At 41.3% G+C, this 21,978-nt stretch overlaps 1 protein-coding gene and 1 pseudogene across 1 annotated transcript in view; both read right to left on the reverse strand.

Annotated features, from left to right (window-relative positions):
* The window catches only part of ARHGAP21 (Rho GTPase activating protein 21), a 135,152-nt gene extending 114,502 nt beyond the window's left edge, over positions 1–20,650 (reverse strand). The window contains 2 exon segments of the mRNA XM_015066297.3: positions 19,214–19,674; positions 20,516–20,650. Of these exon segments, the coding sequence (XP_014921783.3) occupies positions 19,214–19,291 (78 nt within the window). The 5' untranslated portion in view covers positions 19,292–19,674; positions 20,516–20,650.
* On the reverse strand, positions 3,131–3,230 carry LOC113603773 (uncharacterized; annotated as a pseudogene).
* Positions 20,651–21,978: the final 1,328 nt, after the last annotated feature.

The following is a 21,978-nucleotide window of genomic DNA, read 5'->3' on the forward strand; positions in this document are numbered from 1 at the left end:
ATTAAATAAATAAAGATGTCTATAGAACCAGAACACATTAAAATATTTCAAAGAAGAAGTGTTATCTGATTTAACTATTTAAAGAGGAAAGCTTAAAAAATACTATCACCAACATTACTCTTTCTTGGGGGTCCAATGGCCAATTTGCTTGTGAGAATCAACAGATTATACAGGTTGACTTTGTAAACAGCTACTCACAGCTACCTAGACCCTAGCTTTTAAAAAAAATCAGATACAAAAACACTAATCCAAAGGGATACACGCACCCCTATGTTTATAGCAGCATTATTTACAATAGCAAAATTATGGAAGCTGCCCAAGAGTTCATCAATAGATGAATGGATAAAGAAAATGTGGTGTACACACACACACACACACACACAGTGGACTATTATTCAGCCATAAACAAGAATGAAATCTTGCCATTTGCAACATGAATACAGCTGGAGAGTATAATGCTAAGCAAAATAAGTCAGTCAGAGAAAGACAAATACCCTATGATTTCACTCAGATGTGGAATTTAAGAAACAAAACAAACACACATAGGGGGAACAAAAGAGGAAAACCAAGAAACAGACTCTTAACTGTAGGGAACAAACTGATGGTTACCAGAGGGGAGGTGGGTGGGGGGATGGGTGAAATAGATGATGGGGATTAAAGAGTGCACTTATCATGACGAGTACTGAGTACTGTCAAAAGAAGAAGAAGAACAATGCAACAAAGCTGGAAGATTCACACTCCCCAATTTCAAAACTTATTATAAAACTACAACAGTGGTACTGGCACACTGTAGTATAGGCTAGACATATAGACCAATGGAATAGAGAGGCCAGAAATAAATCCGCACATATACGGGCAATTCGTTTTCAATATAGGTGCCAGAACCATTCAATGGGGAGAGGATAGTTTTTCAAACAAACAGTGCTGGGAAAACTGGATATCCACAAGAATGAAGTCGTACCTTTACCTTATACCATATAGAAAAACTGGCCTAAAGTGGATCAAAAATCTAAATTTAAGAGCTAAAACTATAAAGGTCTTACAAGATAACATGGAAATTCTCCACGACCTTGGATTTGACAACAGTCTCTTCATTATGATGCCAAAAGCATAGGCGGCAAAAGGGAAACATAAATTAGGCTTCATAAAAATTAAAAATCGGATACACTAAATGACACTGTATGGAAAGTAAAAAGAAAACACACAAAACGGGAGAAAATATTTGTAAATCATATATCTGATAATGGATTAATATCCAGAATATAAAGAATTCCTACAAGTTAGCAACAAAAACCACACCCAATTTAAAAATGGGCAAAGACCTAGAACAGACATTTTTCAAAGATGATAAACAACCAAGAAGCACATGAAAAGATGCTCATCGGTAGTCATTATGGACATGCAAATCAAAACCACAATGAGATTTCGCTTCATCCATATGCTGGTTGGCTACGATTTTTAAAAAAGTAGTATTTTAAATGTAAGATAACAAGTACTGGTGAGGATGTGGAGAGACTGCAAGGCTCATACACTGCTGGTAGGAATGTAAAATGGTCAGCCACTGTGGAAAACAGTTCAACAGCTCCCCAAAATGTTAAACACAGGATTACTATATGACCCAGCAATTCCATGTCTGAGTATATAATCAAAAGAATTAAAAACAGGGGTTCAAACAGAAACTTGTACACCAATATTTACAGCAGCATTATTACTATATATAGTCAAGGCAAAAACAGCCCAAATGTACATATCAACAGAGGAATGGATAAGAAAATACACTATGTACATACAGAAGAATATCATTCAGCCATAAAAAGGAATGAAGTTCTGATGCGTTCTACAACATAGGTGAACCTTAAAAACTTTATGCTAAGTGAAATAGTCCAGGCACAACAGGACAAATAATGTATGATTCCACTTATATGAGCTATCTAGGACAGGAAAATTCATATTAAACAGAATAGAGTAGGCGCCCCTCCTCGGTGACTCAGTCGGTTAACTGCCTGGCTCTTGATATCAGCTCAGGTCATGATCTCACGGTTCATGGGGTTCGAGCCCTGTGTTGGGCTCTGCGCTGACAGCGTGGAGCCTGCTTGCAATCCTCTCTCTCCCTCTCTCTCTGCCCCTCCCCTGCTTGTGCTCTCTGTCTCACAATAAATAAATAAACTTTAAAAAAATAGAATAGAGGCTACTAGGGGTTAGGGGAATGGGGAGTTATAGCTCAGTGGGTACAAAGTTTCTGTGCAGGATTATGAAAATGTTCTAGAAACAGTGATCATTACACAACACAGTGAATTGTATTTAATGCACTTAACTGTACATGTAAAAATGGTACACATTTCATGTTATGTGTGTTTCACCACAATAAAAAAAGTTAATCAAAAACTTCTGAACCAAGAAAAAAATATGAACTATAATGAATTACTGATCATAACTAAGGGAAACATTACAACATAGGCTCTTACCTACATAAGAATCTAGTACTACAGTAATTAAGTACAATACTGTCATAAGCAAACAAATCAACTACTTTTTTTTTTTTTTTTACAAACTGAATTCAGAGAAGTTTACTTATTTATGTTGGCTTCCAAAACAAATCAAAGGCTGAGATAAAATTAAATTGCCTAATAGTTGTATGCCAGTCTCCTTAAACCCAAGACATATCAACATTTTGCAACTTAAAATCTACAGAACATGTAGTTTTTCAATAATTTTTCATATTCAACTATCTTTAAGTTTTCAATGTTAGCTACAACTAAGAAAAAAAATAAAAATTAAAAAAATTTCTCTATCAAAAAACAAAACTTAAGAATTTTTCCAAACTACCTAGGAGGATAAGAGAAGTCCAATGATATGATGTAATGATATGATGTTAGGGCTATAAATTAAAGGTTTAAGAGGTCAACTTTCTGAAAGGTACAGCAACTCTCTCTCCCTGACCATTCTCAAAAAAAAAAAAAAAAAAGCTTTGGAATTAGATCTTAGAAATCACAGAAGCTAAAAGTATTTTGATTTCCTTCTTTTTAAAAAATATAGTTGGAGGATTTGAGAGTGAGGAAAGACAACTTCTCATTAACTTCTCATTAACTTCTCATTATATTTAATTCTTTTCCTTGTTTTGCATTTTTTAAAAAATATGGACTACTTCACCAATGTGTGTGTCATCTTTGTGCAAGTGACATCCTAATCTCCATATTGTTCCGGTTTTAGAACAATGTGTGCGGCTCACGTGAGCAGTGTCTTGTATTCTTAATTGCATTTTTCATATATTTTCATTGAGGCATAAATATTTACACATTTAAACATTTCCAATGTTTAACTCTTATAAAGCATAGCTCTTAAGTGTATATGAACCGTTACAAATACATGCATCTAAGTAATTCCCCCCAACCTCAAGAGACAGAACATTTCCATCACCCCCAGAAAGTTTGCCGTGTGTCCCAGTCATTCTGGAAATCATCCCCTTTACCCACAGAGGCAATGTGCATCCATCGTGCTATTCATTATATTGATATTCATCCATATTGCTGCATGCACACGCAGCCTGCTGCTTTTTATTGCCAAAAAGGATTCCACAGTAGGAATACATGAAAACCTATTTATTTTCCTATTAATAGACATTGAGTTGTTTCTAGTTTGAAGCTATCTTGAATAAAGCTGTTATGAACATTCCTGAACAAGCCTTTTGTGTGAACGTGTGTTTTATTTCCCTTGGGGGTAATTACATAGGAATGAAAATGCTAGATCATAAAGTAGGTATATGTTGAACTTGATAAGAAAATGACAAAGGTTTTTAAAAATATGGTGGCATTTTACACTCTGATCAGGTCACGGTGCTCTACATCTTAACTAAAATCTGATGTTGTCAAACTGCTTTCCTTTTACATAAATTCTGATGAAGTTTAATTTATATACAGGAAAGTGCACCCCTATAAAATGCACAGTTCAGTGAATTCTGACCACTATAGATACCCATATAACCACAACCACCATACAATCAAGAACATTTTCATCACCTCAACTCCCTTCATGCTCCTTTGCAATCAAAGCCCTCCCAGCTCCAGGCAACCCGTGATCTGCACTCTGTCACTAAGGCTTAGTTTACTCAGTTCTAGAATCAGACGTTATGCACTCTTCCAAGTCTGGCTTCTTTTTTCTCAACATTTTGAGATTCATTTGTGTTGTTGAGTATATCAATACTTCTTTTTAAATTTCTGAGCAGCATTCCATTATGTGGATATACCATTATTTATTGATGGATTTGGGGTTGCTTCAAATTTGGGAATACTATGAATAAAACTGTTATGAAATTAATGTACAAGTCTTTTTGAGGACATTGGTTTTCATTTCCCTTGGGTAAGTACCTAGGAGTGGGCCACATGATAAATGTATGCCAAAATATTTTCCTAAATGGCTGTGTCATTTTGCATCCCTCTCAGCAATGTTTAAGAGTATGGCTGCCCCACCTACCCAACAACCCTTGGTACTTTTATTCTTCTTACGTTTAGCTTTCTAGTAAGAGTACAGTGGTGGCTCATTGTAGTTTTAATTTGCATTTTTTTCCCCTAATGGTTGACACCACTGAACATCTTCTCATGTGCTGAAATACGGTTCCTATATCTTCTTTTATGTAGTTCAACTTTTCCCCATTTTAAAAATTGGGTTGTCTGGAAGCAGGTCTTTGATCAGATGTATGTTTTACAAATATATTTTCTCCCCACCTGTGGCTTTGCTTTTCATTCTCTTAACGGTGCTTTACAAAGAGCAAAAGGTTTTAATTTTGATGAAATCCAATTTATCAGTTTGTTTTCTTTTCTGGTTAGTGCTTCTTGTGTCCTGTCTCAGAACTCTTTGTCTAACCCCCAAAGTCATACATGTTTTGTTCTTTGCTAGAAGTTTTATTGTCTTAGCTTTTACATGTATGTCAGTGATCTATTTAGGGTTGATTTTTCTGTGGCATGTAGGTAAAGGTTCATGTTTGTCCATATGGATATCTACTTGTTCCAGCACCACCTGAATAATCTCACTGAATTCAAATGATCAAATACACACACAAGGGTCTCCCAACTCTCCACTGCCTTCCACTGCTATACAGATCTATCATTATGCCAATTCTATACTGTCTCTATTTTTGTAGCTTTCAACATTATAAAACAGTATTATAAATAAGTAATATAAAACTACTCTTTTTCAAAACAGTTTTGGCTACTCTGTGTCCTTGGCATTTTCAAATAAATTTTAGAATTAACTTATTTATAAAAAAATTTTTTTGTTAAGCCTTGCTAGAACTTTAACTGGGATTGAACTGGTTTTATATAGCAATTTGTGGCTAAGTCATATCTTAATATTGAGTCTTCCAATCCATAACATAGGGTATCTCTCCATATTTAGGTTGTCTTTAAGATATTAAAATAAGGCTATGTTTTTATTTCATTTTCCAATTGTTCAATGTATAGAAATACACTGATTTCTGCACAGTAGCATTGTATCCTTGTGTCTTGTGACTTTGCAAAATCTACTTACTAGTTCTAGAAAGTATTTTTGGTAGATTCCTTACAAAGTTCTATGTGCACAATCATGTTGTCTGCAAATAAACAGTTTTACTTCTTCCTTCCCTTTTTCCTTCCTTCATTTCCTTTTCATGATTTGTTACACTAAGTAGGGACTCCAGTACGTTGCTGAATAGATGTACTGAGGGCAGACATCCTCACCCTGTTCCTAACCTTGCTAGCAAAGTATTCAAGATTTCTCCACGTATGATAGCTGGAGCTTTTTTCATAAAACTCCCTTATCAAATTGGGTAAATTTCCTTATATTCCAGTTTTCTGAGAGATTTTATGAGGAATGAGTGTTAAATTTTGTCAAATGCTTTTTCTGCATCTACTGAGATGATGACCATATGAGTTTTCTCCTTAATTGTATTATGTTAAATTGTTAAATTTGTTCATTACTAATATGTTAAAATGACAAGCTTTCATTTCTGGGATAACTCCCACTTTATCATGACATTATTATCCTTTGCATATACTGACAGATTTGACTTGCTAACATTTCGTTAAGAATTCTATCTACAGCCATAATGGTTCTTGGTCTGAACGTTCCTTATAACGTTCTTGTCTAGTTATTACCAGGCTGATGCTGGGTCTCATAAAAAGGAGAGGGTGAGTGTTCTTCCACCTCGTATTTTGAGTTTGTATAGTATTGGTAGGATTTCTTTCTTAAACACGTGATAGACTCTATCCGTGCAGCCATCAGGATCTGCAGTCTTCTTTGTGGGGAGGTTTTTCATTACAAATTCTATTTCTTTAACATTTATGACACTAGTTAGATTTTTTTTATTTCTCCTGTGCCAGTTTTGGTAATTTGTATCTCCCAAGGTGTGATACTATGATTTATAATAAGAAATACATATTTGGTCTTCATCCCCATTCCTGGCACAGAGTTCCTAAAACCCTTGGAATTTCCTAAGTGGGGAAAGCAACAATGGTGTCTTTTGTTGTGTTAATGAGGTGACTTTTGGACTGCACCTAAGAATAGGGGCTGGTTGCCAAGAGAACCAACCCTGTGATTAGACTTGGAAGTTTCAGTCCCAACCCTCTGACCTCAGGGAAAGAGAGAGGGCTGGAGTTCGAATCATTCCCCAATGGCGAATCATTGAATCAATTATGCATATGTAATGGAGCCTCACTATAAACCCAAAAGGATGGGGTTCAAAAGCTTCCAGGTTGGTGAGCATGTGAGGATTTGGGGAAAGTGGTGCACCTAGAGAGGACATGGAAGCTCTATACCCACACCCTTGCCCCACACCTTGCCCTAGGCATCTCCCCCATCCGCCTGTGCCTGAATTGTATTCTTTTAAAATAAACCAGTGATCTAGTCAGTAATATGGTTTTCTGAGTTCTGTGAGTCACTCTACCAAAGTAATCAAACCCAAGGAGGGGGTTGTAGGAACCTCTGATCTACAGCCAACGACAGCTGGTGGGTCAGGCAACAACCTGGCAGCTGAAGGGAGGGGGCTGCCTTCCAGGAATGAGCCCTTAATCTGTGGGATCTGATAATCTGATGCTAGGAGGTTATCTCCAGGCACACAGTGTCAGAACTGAGTAGAACTGTAGGACACCTAGTTGGTGTTGGAGCACTGCCTGGGGTGGGAACCCACACCCCCCACAAACGCAAACAAGTCTGAACAGGTACCAGAATTCTTACACAGAATTTGCCCATTTCATCTAAACTGTCAAATTCACAGACATAAAGGTGTCCATAATATCCCCTTTTCGTCTTTTTAAATGTCTGCAGGCTCTGAATGATGTCCCCTCTTTTATTCCTGATATCAGTATCTTCTGTGTTCCCTCTTAATCACACAAACTGATTTCTAAAGTTTGAAATCCTTTCCAGAGACTGACATAAAGTTGCTATCTGGTCCGCTGTCAATTCAAAGCCAACTAGAAAAGACATACTGTCAAAAATCTGCTAAACATTTCACCATAGCTTGGCAAAATCCAGTAGTATTCACTCTCTAAGCCATATGTTTTTGGTATCCTTATGCATCCTGAAGACATACGAAAATTTCAGAGCCTTAAGTATCGGCCTTTTTTCCTAGAGATCCCGCTTGATCCAAGCATGGTGTTTCAGCAACTAGTTCAAGGTAAGAGTTAGATAAAAGATTATGATGATCAAATTAAAGGCAGCCGAGAGTGGTGACAGAAGCTAAGGATTAAACAGGGAAAAACGATTCCTCTTCCAAGTTCCTCTAAACTGAAGAGAATTTGCATTATCTCTTATCTAGAGCAGATGCAGTTCTAGTAACCACAAACTACGAATATGAAATGAGGTTTTGTCAATATCTTCAGTGACGGATTCTATTTGATTCATACCACCCCGAGTGAGATTCCAATGACACCTAGTCTCTCCCACTAAGTCTATAGTGTATAGTGTAACCCTTGTCAAAGGGTACAAGATTTCAGTTATGCAAGGTTCTGGAATTCTACTATACAGCACAGTGCTTATAACTAACAATACTGCACTAGACACTTAAAATTTGCTAAGAGGATGGATTTTTTTTTCTTTTTTGAGAGAGAGAGAGAGAGAGAGAGAGAGGAACCAGGGGAAGGGCAGAGAGAGGGGGAGACACAGAATCCGAAGCAGCCTCCAGGCTCTGAGCTATCAGCACAGAGCCCAATGCTGGGCTCGAACTCACAAACTGTGAGATCAATGACCTGAGCCGAAGTTGGACACTTAACCCAGGTGCCCCAGTAGATCTTAATTTAACGGGTTTTACCACAAAAATAACAATAATAATAATAGTACAAATAGCAGTAGCAATAATACAGAGGCAAGAGGAAACTTTGGGAGGTGATGATTATGTTTATAGCCTTAATGGAGGGAATAATTTCATGGTATATACTTATCCCCAAACTCACTGAGCTGTACACATTAAATATGTACAGCTTTTTACATATCAATCATACTTCAATAAAGGGATTAAAAACACCAAGGCATTGGGGTACCTAGGTGGCTCAGTTGGTTAAGTGTCCAACTTGATTTCAGCTCAGGTCATGATCTCATGGTTTGTGGGTTTGAGCCCAGCATCGAACTCCATGCTGGCAGTGCAGAGCCTGCTTGGGATTCTCTACCTCCTGCTCTCTCTGCCCCTTCCCTGCTTGTGCTCTCTCTCTCTCAAAATATAAATAAATAAACTTAAAAAAAATTTTGAAGGCCAAGGTATCTAAAATATTCAGAACCCTAAAATATTTGGGCATCTAACAACTACTGTAACAGCAGGACCTTTGAAGAAGCAAGCCATGGACCTCTGTTTAAACAGCTTTGCATCAAAGGCAACTAGTGAAGTTTGGATTTCCTATTAACTCTCAGAAACAGTCTTTACCTAGGAAAAGAAAGCAAAGGAAGTCCATTCACCACTGCTATTCCTTCTTCTATTGATGTATTCATACCTGCTTTTTAGTATTTCTTGGCAAACAGAGATTCAACCATGGGGTCTAAGATAAACATCACTTCCTAGAAGAAAAGAAATACATCGCATATTTGCCATGACATTCAAGGACATCAGTTTTCTCAAAGGCTTCTCTTAATCCTGTGAATTCAAATCATTCTCTTTTGAGATGCCTATCAACCGCCGTTATGCCTTCTCCATTTCTCTACTGGTCTCACTCTGTCAGATCCTCCCAGTCGGTCGGTGGCTTTGCTCCTTCTCCAACATTACTTTCAATGGCTTCAAGAAATCCTGCTTCTTTTGCAGAATTAGCAATTGGACTCTATAATTAGCTTACATTGTATTTGCATTGTGATAACACAATGTGGATAACTAGTGCATCTCACAGTCCATGAGATTGAAAGACAAAATGGATTCAATGGACAGACAGAACAGGGGCTAGTGTTAAAAGAGGAAGGGTATGTAGAGGGAATTATTCTGTTAATAATTATTACTTACGTTAGAATGCTTTCTGAAACCCTTCAGGATGCATACTCAGATAAAGAGTACCATATATATACATGAATGATATATATGAAAGAACACATATATAGAGATAATGTGTATATATATGTTTTCTGCCGTTGTAACTTTTCCTAGTCTTGACACAAAGTTAATATGAACAAATGATTATAAGATGCACAGAAGAAATTATTCTACCAGTTACTTGCTCAAAGAAAATATACCCTTCTGTCAATGACATGAAACAAATTACTTTTCTAATACAGCTAAAAGGTAACAATAGCTTCAATACGACCACAGAATTCTATCAGTTTTAAAATGGTAACTTCTGATTAAAATATAACATACAAAAAAGTGGGACTATCTCACTGTTGAATTTTAAAGTGCTCTTTTGACTTAAAGTTTATTTGATATGAAACGAATATTACTTTGGTATACCAATGACCTGTAGAAATATATACGATTACAGATAGAAGAAAAAAATTGTAATGTTAATCCCGAAGTGTTCGCTGGCGTAGTCATTTAAATTCTGTCTCCATATTTCTGCCTGTTTTCTTTATACTGATTTCAATTTGGTCAGAAAAATTCCAAAATCAGGGTACCATAAGAATTCAGACTTTGGAAGGAGCTATGAATGTCATTTAGGCCTGTTGTTCTCAAACTTGGAAGGTCACCAGGGAATCTTTTTTAAAGTTAAGGCTTTTCAGTCTCACTTCCAGGGATTCTAATTCATTAGCTTAATGGTGGGAACAAAAATCTGTAGTTTTATAAGTTATGCAAGTGATTATAACGATCACCCAGATTGGTCTGACTTAAATTCCTACCAAAGCAGGAATTCTGTCTGTTATTCCCCAAGTGAAGGTCATTCTATTTGCAAAGAACACATTCAATTTCAGTTACCTTCTATTAAAAAAAAAAATTCTTCTGAATACTGAGCTCAATCAATTGGCTCATCTATCTATCCACTGACCTTAGTTCTGCCCTTCACAGCATACAAAATAAATCTTATCTCTTTTCCATATTACAATCCTTGAAAATAACTTGGTACAGTGCTTTGTAATTTTCTTTTCCTGCACTTACAAAATTGGTAAGATTCACGTATGTGTGTGTGTCTAGGTATATGTCTGTCTGTCTGTCTGTCTATCTATCTATCTAGAGAGACACACACACATCCATCTACAGAGACACATAAACACAGAAGGGGTGCCAACCCACACACACTTCAAAATCTGTGTGTAACTTTCGACTCCCCAGAACTCAGCCACTAATAGCCTCCTATTGACTGGAAGCCTTACTGATGACAGAAACAGTCAGCTAACACATATTTTGTATATGATATGTATTATATACTGTATTCTTATAATAAAGTAAGCTAGAGAAAAATGTTATTAACAAAATCATAAGGAAGAGAAAATACATTTACAGCACTGTCTTCTCTTTGTCAAAAAATGTCCACATTTTAGACCCACACAGTTCAAATGTCCATTGTTCAAGGGTCAATTGTATATATCTTCCCTACGGGGAGAGAAGGGTGTCAGTAATATATTATTAAATGGAAAAAAAAATAAATTGAAAACATTTCCTAAAAGCATTAAAATAAAGAAATGATTTCAACTAGGGGCCCAGAGCATTTCTTTCCCCTCACATTCACTCAGTAGGTAACATGTTTCCAGAAGCCAATATGCAGAACCCAGAGGAGAAAGTAGGTCTCCTTGACCAAGCTAACACAAATTCTTTTAAATACAGAATCTTTATTAGCAAAATGCTGGGGATTACAGATGTCTAGATATCTTGAGGTTAAAACAAAAAAATGATGCCTATTAATCCCCAAGATCATAACAGCTAAGACATATCCAGAAGAAATGTAATCATCAGTCCAGCTTTCCATCTATCGATATTCAAGGATACTCTCCGCATTGTAAGAAAAAGGAAAAACAAAATGTTCCTAAGAATGTAAGTTCTGTCAAGTTGTATTAAAGATTAAGGCAGTGAACAAGAGTGTAAGTCAAGAGACTGTGTCCTCACTAGGTTGTAAGAAGGAAAAAGAAGTTGCAGGATCAGGAGCAGGTCGCGTATGTAGCACTACTCATAATTGTGCCAGATGTGGATCTAGAACAGGGATACACATACAAGAGGGAAAGGCAATTAAAAAAACCAATTCTGAATCAAAAACACACCCAATATCAAATAGAAGACTCAACAGCAGCTGGTGCGACTAAGGAAAAGTAAATACGCTCTTTAACTTGCCATCTTTTGGTAGTAATAGCTAGCTCTGGGCTGCCTAAAAAATTTCCCCAAAACAGATGAATATTCAGAAATATCAAATTTGGGCTCTAGATCTATTCTCTTATTCACAAATCTACACAGCAGGATTTCTTGCATAGTAATAGATAACCGGAAAAAAAAGAGGACTTACAAAAAACAATTTCCATCAGATTTAGTTTCTTTAACCTAAGTACGAGGTGACCAGTTGTCTTTCAGATAATTTTAGAAGTACAAAAGGCCATCTTCCATATTTTTTTATGAAGTAAACTACTTGCACAATACTCGCTTTTTTTAAGAATAAGACAATTTCAACTAAAAAACTATTTTGGTGGAAACAATCCAGAATTAAGCTTTTAAATGGAGATGTCCTCCTCCTCCAGACCAATAGAACTTACAGAAGGCTCATAAGATTTAACATATTTAATTCTTTCTGGTCAGTTGAAATTAGATAAATAATAGGACAATCTTTAAGCCCACTAACCTTTCGTTTTACTAATCTAATCACATCAACCAGAAAGAAAACAAGTGCCTACCATATGGTCTTTCTGTAATAGAAGATAGCTGCATTCAATAACAGCATCTGTGCATCTTCAGCGACACTAGCATTGCTCATACTTAAATCACCATGTTGTTAAATATTATAAGATGACAGGTCCCTTCACAGAGCAAAGAACAAAAGAAACTGAATTATCACTTTCATGCTAGATTATCCGACCTGGTAAAAAGTACAGAAATGAAGAAAGGATCAGAGATTATGTAATCAAGGAATAAGGACTTCATAAAATGTTTAGCTTGGAAGAAACGAATGCTAAGGAACACGAACAATGTGTGGAGACATCTTCTTTTGGCCGGGGTACTCATTTGTTGATGGCCTGTATCTAGTTATGTGTCCCACTCAATACAGCCAAATCCGGACTCCTGCGGAAATGTCCCTCCATACTTGCTGTTGGCTACTGCTGCCATTCTTAATTCTGACAGGCTTTACCTTTAATCCCAACCTGCAGCACAAAGCTTTTGACACACAATGATATTCTGACATCTAGACTCAGGTATACAAAGGAACACATGTTTAAATAACAGTGTTAGATTACATGGTACTACAACTAGCCTAGAGTGAATCCTAGGCCTCCACTGGAAAAAAACACATGCTTTAAAAAAAAAAAAAAATTTTAAGTACTGTTTTGAGTAGTGTGAATCCTTTTCAAAAAGTATTTAAGTATTACTTTAAGCAGTGTAGGCTTCCTAGAAACCAAATTTTCGCAAGACTAGTAACGTATTGCTTATTTTTTAAAATCTGTAAATGGTGTCTTCTTATTGCAGTTTTAGAATCAGGCAACAAAGAGAAAATACAAAAATAATATCACTCCAAATTCTCATCGTCTAGAACTAACAAGTGCTAACATTTTGTCATAGTCAATGTTGTGAACAATTTTAACTTACAATGAAAAGTCTATGATAGGAACAATATTTAATAAAGAGCATTACTACATTGGCCATTCATTTTAAGAAGAAAAAGATCACCAATACAGACATATTATCTTTTTATAGTTTCCCCAGCAGCCTGATTCCCCATCCACCAGTCTATTAATTACCATTATCTCACCTCTTAGTGCAAATCATTTCATTCATTTCTGCTGCACACTGTCTGGGTTACTGTTACTTGGATACCAGCTTCCCAAAGGGAAGAAAGATGCAAAGAAAAAAGGCACCAAAAATGTGAACAGCAGTTGGTCCTCACGGAAACGGAGGTCTCAGACACAAAACACCCTACACACTTCTGTCTCATCTAAATTAAGCATTCACATGTTATGTACCCATAGATAAACTCAGTAACACTTTGGAATTTTTCTTAAGTCTTGATTCACTCGTTCATTTGCTCATTGGAAAAAAAAAATGTCTGTGGGCCTATAATGTGCAAGGCATCATTCTAGGCACAGAAAATACAACGTGAACGAAACAAACTGCACTGAACACATTCTAGATGTACGATCTGTCCAAATAAATAAGCAAAATCAGATGGATAAGCTATGTCAGGGGGAGATGAAGCGACAGGGGAGCAAAATACAACAAGGCAAGGAGGGATGGTCGTGTCATGGAACAGGGGAGAGGCCTTCACTAAACCTAACTAACGGTCAGCAAAGGCGACACTCAGGTGACCTCAAGGCAAAACCTGAAGGAGACAAGGAAACGAGCCGTGCAGAGGCCTGAGCGGGGAGAGTGTTCCACGTGGAGGGCACGGCTAGTGGGAAGGCTCTGGGGAATGCCATGCCCAGTGTGTATATACAAGAGTCCAGAAGGGCTAGTACAGAGGGAGGACAGTGAAAGTAGCAGGAGGTGAGATCAGGGAGGTGGGAGGGCGGACTGGGACTATGTATGGAAGAACTTCAGCTTTTAACCCTGAGGGAAATGAGAGGCCATCAGAGGAATGGGAGCAGAGGAGTGACCCTCTGATGTACAGAGAGATGGTACCATCTGCTCTGGTCTGGTTACCGTGTGGAGAACAGACTCCAAGCTGGCAAGCACTGAAGCTGAGAGACAGTCAACCCGATTTGCAAGGTATGCATGAGGGAGATCAAAGATCACTCCAAGAAGCCTGACCTGGAAGGTGGGAGTGCCAGTGCTTGAGAGGAGGAGAAAACTGGGAAGGTGGGCAGGAGTGGTTTTCGACATGCCTCTTTACTATCTATCCAAGAAGAGACAGAGTGGCCAGGTGAATGCAGGAATCTGAATTCAAACAGGGGTGGAGACACACACACACACACACACACACACACACACTCATAGGTGTATATATGAATTATCAGTATATACTTGATACTTAAAACCAAAGTGCTAACCATCACACCATAGAACCCCACTTGATATTTAAAATCATAAAACAGGGGCACCTGGGTGATTCAATCTGTTAAACGTCTGACTCTTGGTTTCAGCTCAGGTCATGATCTCATGGTTTCACGGTTTGAGTCTGATGCTTGGGATTCTCTCTCCCTCTCTCTATGCCCCTCCCCCACTCGCGCTGTCTCTCTCTCAAAATCAGTAAATAAACTTAAAAAAAAAAACACTTTTAATAATAAGTAAAACCATAAAACTGAGCGCAGAGAGAAGAAAAGAGGGCCAAACTGAGCCCTGCTGTATATGAAGATTTAGCAGGCCAGAAAGTTGAGGAAACTTCAGGGACTGAGAAGGAGGGATCAGTGAGGCAGGTAGATCATCAAGACAGTACAATACACTGGAATCTAAGTGAACTCTGAATAAAAATTAAAGCCTTTCCCATGTATTCATTCATTAATTCCACAATATTTATTAAGCACCTACTATGAGCCAGACACAGTAGAAACAAACATGGCACCTGCTCCTATGGGGGTTGCAGTCCAGGGGGGAATAGAGATAAACACGTAAGGACTATTCCTGAGAAAGTACAGGGTTTTTGGGGGATATCGCACTGGGGGCCACTAATCCAGCCTGGGAGGATCAGGAAAGGCTTTCCTGATGAAGTGAAATTGAAGAAAAGACCAGAATGATGAGTCAAAATCAGGCATGGAGGGGTGGCAGGTGGAGGAGGGGGAGCTGGAGGAAAGGGTGAAAGAAAACAGCATTTGTGAGAGCCCAAAGCGGAGAGACTTGTGTTGCCCCAGCGGACCTGACAGCAGGTCAGTACTGAAGTGTAGGAAGAGGTGACATAGGACAGGAGAAGGGCAGGACAGGTGCCTTTCTTCCAAAGGCAGTGGGAGGCCAGAAAACTGTTTTCTACAGGGGAACGTTGAGGAGGAGCACTCTGATGACTGCACGGGCAGAGCGTTGGCTGATGACAAGGCTGGGCAACCGGGAGAGGAGTTCAGAAGTGAGAAGCCGCTGACCTGAACTCGGGTAGTGGCGGTGGGATTTGGAATGCAGACTCCACAGGACTTTGGATAGGAGCAATGGGGAGAGAGAAGGGTCAAGGGTGCTAACCCGGTCTTTGATGGGGACAGATAAGGAGGTGGCGTTGCTACTCACAGAAAGAAGGAACTCAGCAAGAGGAGTCGAATTTGTTAAATTTGAAATGCCTTTGGGCATTTTTTCGGGTTAAAAAAAAAAAACTGTTTGGTAAAGAGGCAAAAGGTTCCATAGGTCTAAAGATCAACTATGAAACCTGGGATTGAGCTGTAAGTTTAGAATCACCAGCATGCAGAATAAAGCCATGGGAGAGTGTAAAATGAAACCCAGGGAGAAAAGAGAGGAGTAGAGGAATGGCAAAAGCCTGGCTCTAGGTAAAGCCAACATGAAAGGGGCAGCAGAGGAAGAAGAAGCGGAGGGAGGAAGGGACAGAGACAGAGAACAGGAGAGCACCTGAGAAGGAACGAGGGGGTCTGGGATCGAAGCAAAGTGCACAGGTATTCCAGAAAGAACAGCAAAAGGATGAACTCTCGTGAGTTCATACACAGGAAAATGCCTTCCTGTATCATTGACACCATTCCAAAATCAACCAACCATGGTCTGTCATCAGCTATGGTACACTGTAGTCACAGGATAATCTCAGGCTGGATGAAGAAAGCACGCCATAAAATGAAAGAAATTAATTAGCATTAGTAAATAAGCCTGTCTTGATAACAGGCAGTGAAAAGTGCTAAAAATTCTATCACTGGGTAACACGAGGGCCTACAGACAGAGTGAAATAAATATGAGAAATAGGAAAAATAACGTGCTCTAAAAAGCTGAGGAAAAAGTTTTTGCCTTTGGTTTAAAAAAAAAAAAAAAAAAAGCAAGTTGGACCCTAAAGGATGAGCTCTATAGGGTATGAAAGGGGTGATCAGATCACCAAATCTAAACTAAGTGATTCTGTAAGCAAAGCTCCTCAAGGCTGGCTGTCAGAACACTTCACAGATGAGGCTGTACACACACACACACACACACACACACACCAAAGCACACTTAGCCGGCTCAGAGTGCAGGAAACCATATTTTCAGATATCTAAAGTATTTAATTCTGTATGAAGAGAACTGTGCTATCCTTACCGCACAATCCTTAAATACATTCTACGAAATTGTCACAATTCATTATTTGAAGAGAACTGTTATTTGTTTGGTTTTTAACCTTCCGATATATTCTTGGGGAGTGGTGCTTACATTTATTCATGTATCAACACAATTAGATTCTAATACAGAAGATGAACAAGAAGTTTCTGAATGTTTTCCAACAAAGCAATAGACCTTATCTATAAAAAGTGGAGTTAGCTAATTAGATAAATCCTGAATCAGAGATTTCTATTAATTCACTGCATCGATTTCTTCTGTCCTGCACAGTTAAGTTTCTTGGATGATTAACAGCATCGATATTAAGACATATATGCTCATCTCTTTTTAGGTTAAAACACATACCAATTTACTATTCAAACACACATTTAGGAACATAGCTATTGGTTTCTAAAATTTTTTAAAGAATGACAGTATTACTTCAGAATGTAATACTTCTAATAAAATTAAACACAAAATTAATTGCAGTGTCAAAGACTTAAATTATCTATCAACCCAAAGTATTCCAGTGGCAAGTCTCATTTTATTACTAATAAATACAAGATTTAACATGCTTCAGAAGTATCAATGAGAGCTAAATACACAACAATGAAACAGGCAATAATTACTCCTTACCCTCAGATTTTAAGATGCTGTCTGATAGCATATAGTCCCTTTATTTCTATTTCGCATAGAATGTAAGCTATATACCTATTCTTTAAAAACAATATTATAGCTTAACACCAAACTCAAGTTCTGTGTATAACCTTTAAATGAGCAAAATACAGGCAATGTAATGTTTTCTTGTTTCCCAAACTAGAAATAATGTGGCCATCCCAGCAGTAACATCCAAATGAAAACAAATTTCACAGTCCTTAAAGAAATACATAACTGTCAGTGTTAATATAAGCCAAGTTTGCAACTGGAAACATTGCTTTCTAGCCAAGGACAAGATGTGTCTATTAGAAATTCTTGGTTTCAGGACAACCCTTAACTGACAAAAAAAAAAAAAAAGAAATCAAATAACATTAGTTCTTGCAAATATAATGCAAATAGCATGCTAATTAAAGTATTCACAAGACAATGACAAATAAGGCTTTGGGACCACAGCACATATTATTATGTAACTACAATACACATTAAGCAATCACCAAAGTTGTAGGGAGGCCTTCCAAAAGGAGTTATTATGGTTTACCATGATCAGAGGATTGTGGTGTTATACTTAATCACATTTTACCTGCAAGCAGGTGTTTACAGGTGTCAAAAAGTAAAACACTGGTTCTAACTGCAAACCTACAGTTCTAAAAAGTTGTACAGTAATGGCATACTGTGCCTACCTCCCTGTATTTTCTGCATAAACTTTCTAATCCAATATGAAGTCAGATACATGAAGCAAGTTCTTCTGCATGCTTTAAACACAAAAATTTAACCTGATTCATTTTTACTAAAATGCCAAAACTCACACACTCAGAACTAGAACCCGTGGCCGTAAAGTTAAAATTTAACACTTGCAAAGCACAAATGACAGAATGAGAGCAAAGGCTCTTTGGGGGATGTTACTGTTATCTATCCCATCTGTCAATAAAAATAGAGACGGCTCAAAAGTAAAGTTTAAAATTCAGCACATTTAGCAAGCAAATTACAGAAATCCCCAATAACCAAGTAAACACAATATAGTCATTACAGAACTCCAAACATGAAGAGAAAAAAAGAATACGAGAGGCAACGGGGTGCATGGGTGTAATAAATCAATGGATTTTCTGACTTCTGTCCTGCCTGCCTCACAAAATTTCAGGAAGCCTGGCACAGAATCTTCTGAGCCCTCCCAGAGACGATGGGCTAAAGGCGATGCAAGCCACCTGACCCCCCGGGGCGGTTCACAGAACTTCTGAGCAGTGAAAGGCAGCATAAATAAAAGGACAGCAAAGGCAGGAGATTTTTCAGGGAGTTGGAGTTACAACTCTATAAATCTTTTTTTTCCAAGGCTGTGCTTAAACTGTCCATGGGGAAAGACCTGTTTTTCTACCCAGAACAGAGGTCCACACCAACGGTAAGCCAGAATACCCACCAAAGCCAAAGTGAGACTGAGGTCCCGTGGCAACAAGCGTCACCAGCTCCCCTCGCTCCACCTCTGAGGGCAAATCTTGGCTACGGACACTCGAAAATGCACAAAGGCACCCCGTAAGCAGCCCAACTCCAAAACTGCTGGAGGACGGGGACTGAAGGAAAAGACACCCGTCAAAGTATTCCCAGCCACCTGCAAGGGGAGAATTCCCAAGTCTGAGGTGATGGGGCATGATGGGGCATTTCAAAATGAGGAAACCCTTCTTGCAGAAGAATCGCTGGAAGTTCCTGGAAACAAAAATGGGCAAGGCTGCACCGCCCTAGGGTCGAGCGGGGGCGTTCCCACAAACCAGTCCAAAAGGGCCCAAAGCCTGTCAGCTGACCCCCCAGCCAGCAGGACACCCCGCGGCCAGTGGCCCAAGATGCTGCCTCTGCACTTACCTCACACGTGGGGGACCCACAGGCCTTGAGCTTGTCACCATCTCCCTCCGGTAGCCCAGTCCGACGTGTGGCCATCATTTCATTTCAAATGACAAAGAAGGGACCGACCCTTTGGAGTCCACATTGGGGGCAGGAATGCTACCACACACCAAAAAGGGAAGAATTCCACACCAGGCTCCCGGGAGATGCGGGGCTGGTGAAACAAGTAACGTGCCAGGGAATGAAATGTTTTGATGAAGCCCCTTCAAAACGCCCCGATGATTTATTTCTCCGGACTTCAACTGACTTCACCGTCTTCGTCCATTTCTCAAGACTTGAAAAACAAAGACGATGGGTCTTCTCGGCAGCTAACGAGGCCAACTGCAGACCGCGGTCCCCCTCCTCCTCGGCGTGACTCCCAGACCAGGAGGAATCCGAGTGGGTCTCGAAGGCTGGAACGTCAGCTCCCCGAGAGATCTCTCCTGGAACAGGGAATGGTTACAAGGGCATGAACTTTCTCCAGACGCTGACCTTAGCCTTGCCACATGTCTACACCAAGTTCGCCTTTCCACCACTTGGAAAGATTATTCGGTCCACGCTGATGGACCTCATGCACGAAAGAGGAAATAATCCTCCTAGAGAAAATTGTCCTGATTTCCTATAAATCAGGAAAAAGAGAGAGAGAGAGAGAGAGAGAGAGAAAGGGAAGCCTCAGAACTGCACGGTGGTTGCGTCAAACACGCCTGGTTGGTGTGCAGCCTTCAAGAAAGAATTTCCCTTTTCTCCAAGTGCATTTTCATCAGTGTGTTTTCTGGGCAGAAGAGAGAGTGTCTACGCTCTCCGGCATCACCCAGACACTTAGGCGTAGCGCAAGTTTTCTCCCCACGAGATGGAAATGGAATAATACTTTTCAAAACCCCTGCTCGCTCCTCTCCACCACCCCCCCAAAAAATAAAAACAAAAAGCCAGCCTCGGAGGCCGGCAGCGCTGGCTCGGCCGGCGTTTGCAGGCGAGCCGGGGGAGTCTGGGCGCCCGCACCCGGCGCCCCCGCGCCCCGAGGCTGCCCCGGAGGAGGCGGCTGTTTTGCTTGGCCCGAGGCGGGGCTGGGTGGGGAGGTGTGCGCGGCCGCGGGTGGGACTCGGGAGCAGCTCCGTCTCAGGGACATTATTCCGGAGCGACAGAAACGAAGCCGCAGCCCGGGCAACTTTTATTTACTTGCTTCTCCCCAAACTACCATTCGACGCTATCTTTCCCTTTCCCTGGGGCCACCTAGGGAACAGAAAAAAAAAAAAAAGAGGAAAAAGAAAACCACCACCCACCTACCACGATTTCCTCCGCCCCTTCCAGAGGCGGGTCGGTGATCTCGATCTCCCGGGAAGGGCGGCCCAAATATGTACTTTTAAAAAGGTGTCGGGAGACCCGGGGGAAAGACAAAAAAAAACAAACAAGCAAACAAACAAAAAAAAACAAAAAAAAAAAACGGAGGGCTTACCCTTCCCAGCCCGCCTGGCCCAGCTTGCGCGGCGCGGCGGCGAGCAGGAGCGGGGACGCGGGCCGGGCGCCGGGCCCGGCCGGGACGCGCTAGGCCGCAGGCTCGGTTAATATTCATGAGCGGACGCGAGGCGCCCCTCCTCCACGGCCGGCCGGCCGGACCCCGGCGCCCGCCGCCGGCCTTTGTGCCCTTCCCTCCTTCCTCCGGCCCTCCCTCGCTCCGCACACGCGGGCGCGGCCCCTCCGCCCCCGCCGGGCGCCCGCCGCGGACTCCCTCCGGCCCCGCGCCAGCGCCGGGCGGGGTGGCCTGAGGTGGCGGGAAGGGAGGGAGCCCGCGGCGAGCCGGGCTCTCCACACCCGCCCGCGGGCGCTGCGCCCTGTCGGCTACGGCGGAAAGTAAAACAGACACGCACCGGAGAAAGCGGGGCGAGAGGATCCGCTCGGGGCTGGCCGGCCCCAGGCAGCGGGCCCCGCACGCCCGGAGCGAGCCGGACGGCGCGGGAAGACGATCCGGCGCTGCCCGCCCGCCGCCGCGCTCCGAGGCCGCCGCCCCCGGCCGGCCGCTCCCAGGCACCGCCGCGACCTGCCCCGGCCGGCCCCGGGCTCTCGGCCGCCGCGGGAGGGCGTGGGGCGGGGCGGCGGCCGCCGGACTCTCCCCTCGCCTCGCCGGGCCGGGCCGGGGCCGCGCTCGGGCGCCCGCGATCGCCAAGTGACAGAAGTGCCTCGCTCCGCTGCCGCGCCGAGCTGTTTCCCGGGGGCGGATTTCTCGCTTCTTCCTCCCTGGATCCACCTCCTCCCACTCCACCTCCTTCCCCTCCCCTCCCCAGGGGAGGCTCTGAGGCTGAATATTTTCTGTCTTGAATAATACGGTCCCGGGAACCGACGCTGGAGAAGGGGGATTAGCCGGGGTAGGGGGTACTCACTCCAACCCCCTCCCAAGGCGTCTCCGACCTGCAAGCCCTCACTGCCCACCCCACCCCCCCCCCCGCTCGCCAACACCCCTCCCAGAAACCAGGCTCACACAAAACCTTCCCTGCCTTCTCCTGTCTCCCGAGGGCAGAGCGGGAGCGGCCAGGAGCCGAGGTTTCTACTGGGGAAGACTCGGTGCTTGGCGTCAGGGGCGTCAGGGACAATTCTATGACTGGATTCGCGAGTGTAAGGGGTCACAGGTCCCACGCAGACTGCGAGGAACACATCTTGGCGAATCTTTGCCCCCCCCCCTTTTTTTTTTTTTTGCTGCGGGAGGGGAAAGAACCAGAGATGCGACGTGTGACTTCAAGATAATACGGGAGTGT

Source organism: Acinonyx jubatus, chromosome B4 (genome assembly GCF_027475565.1).
Source record: "Acinonyx jubatus isolate Ajub_Pintada_27869175 chromosome B4, VMU_Ajub_asm_v1.0, whole genome shotgun sequence".
Lineage (NCBI taxonomy): Eukaryota > Metazoa > Chordata > Mammalia > Carnivora > Felidae > Acinonyx > Acinonyx jubatus.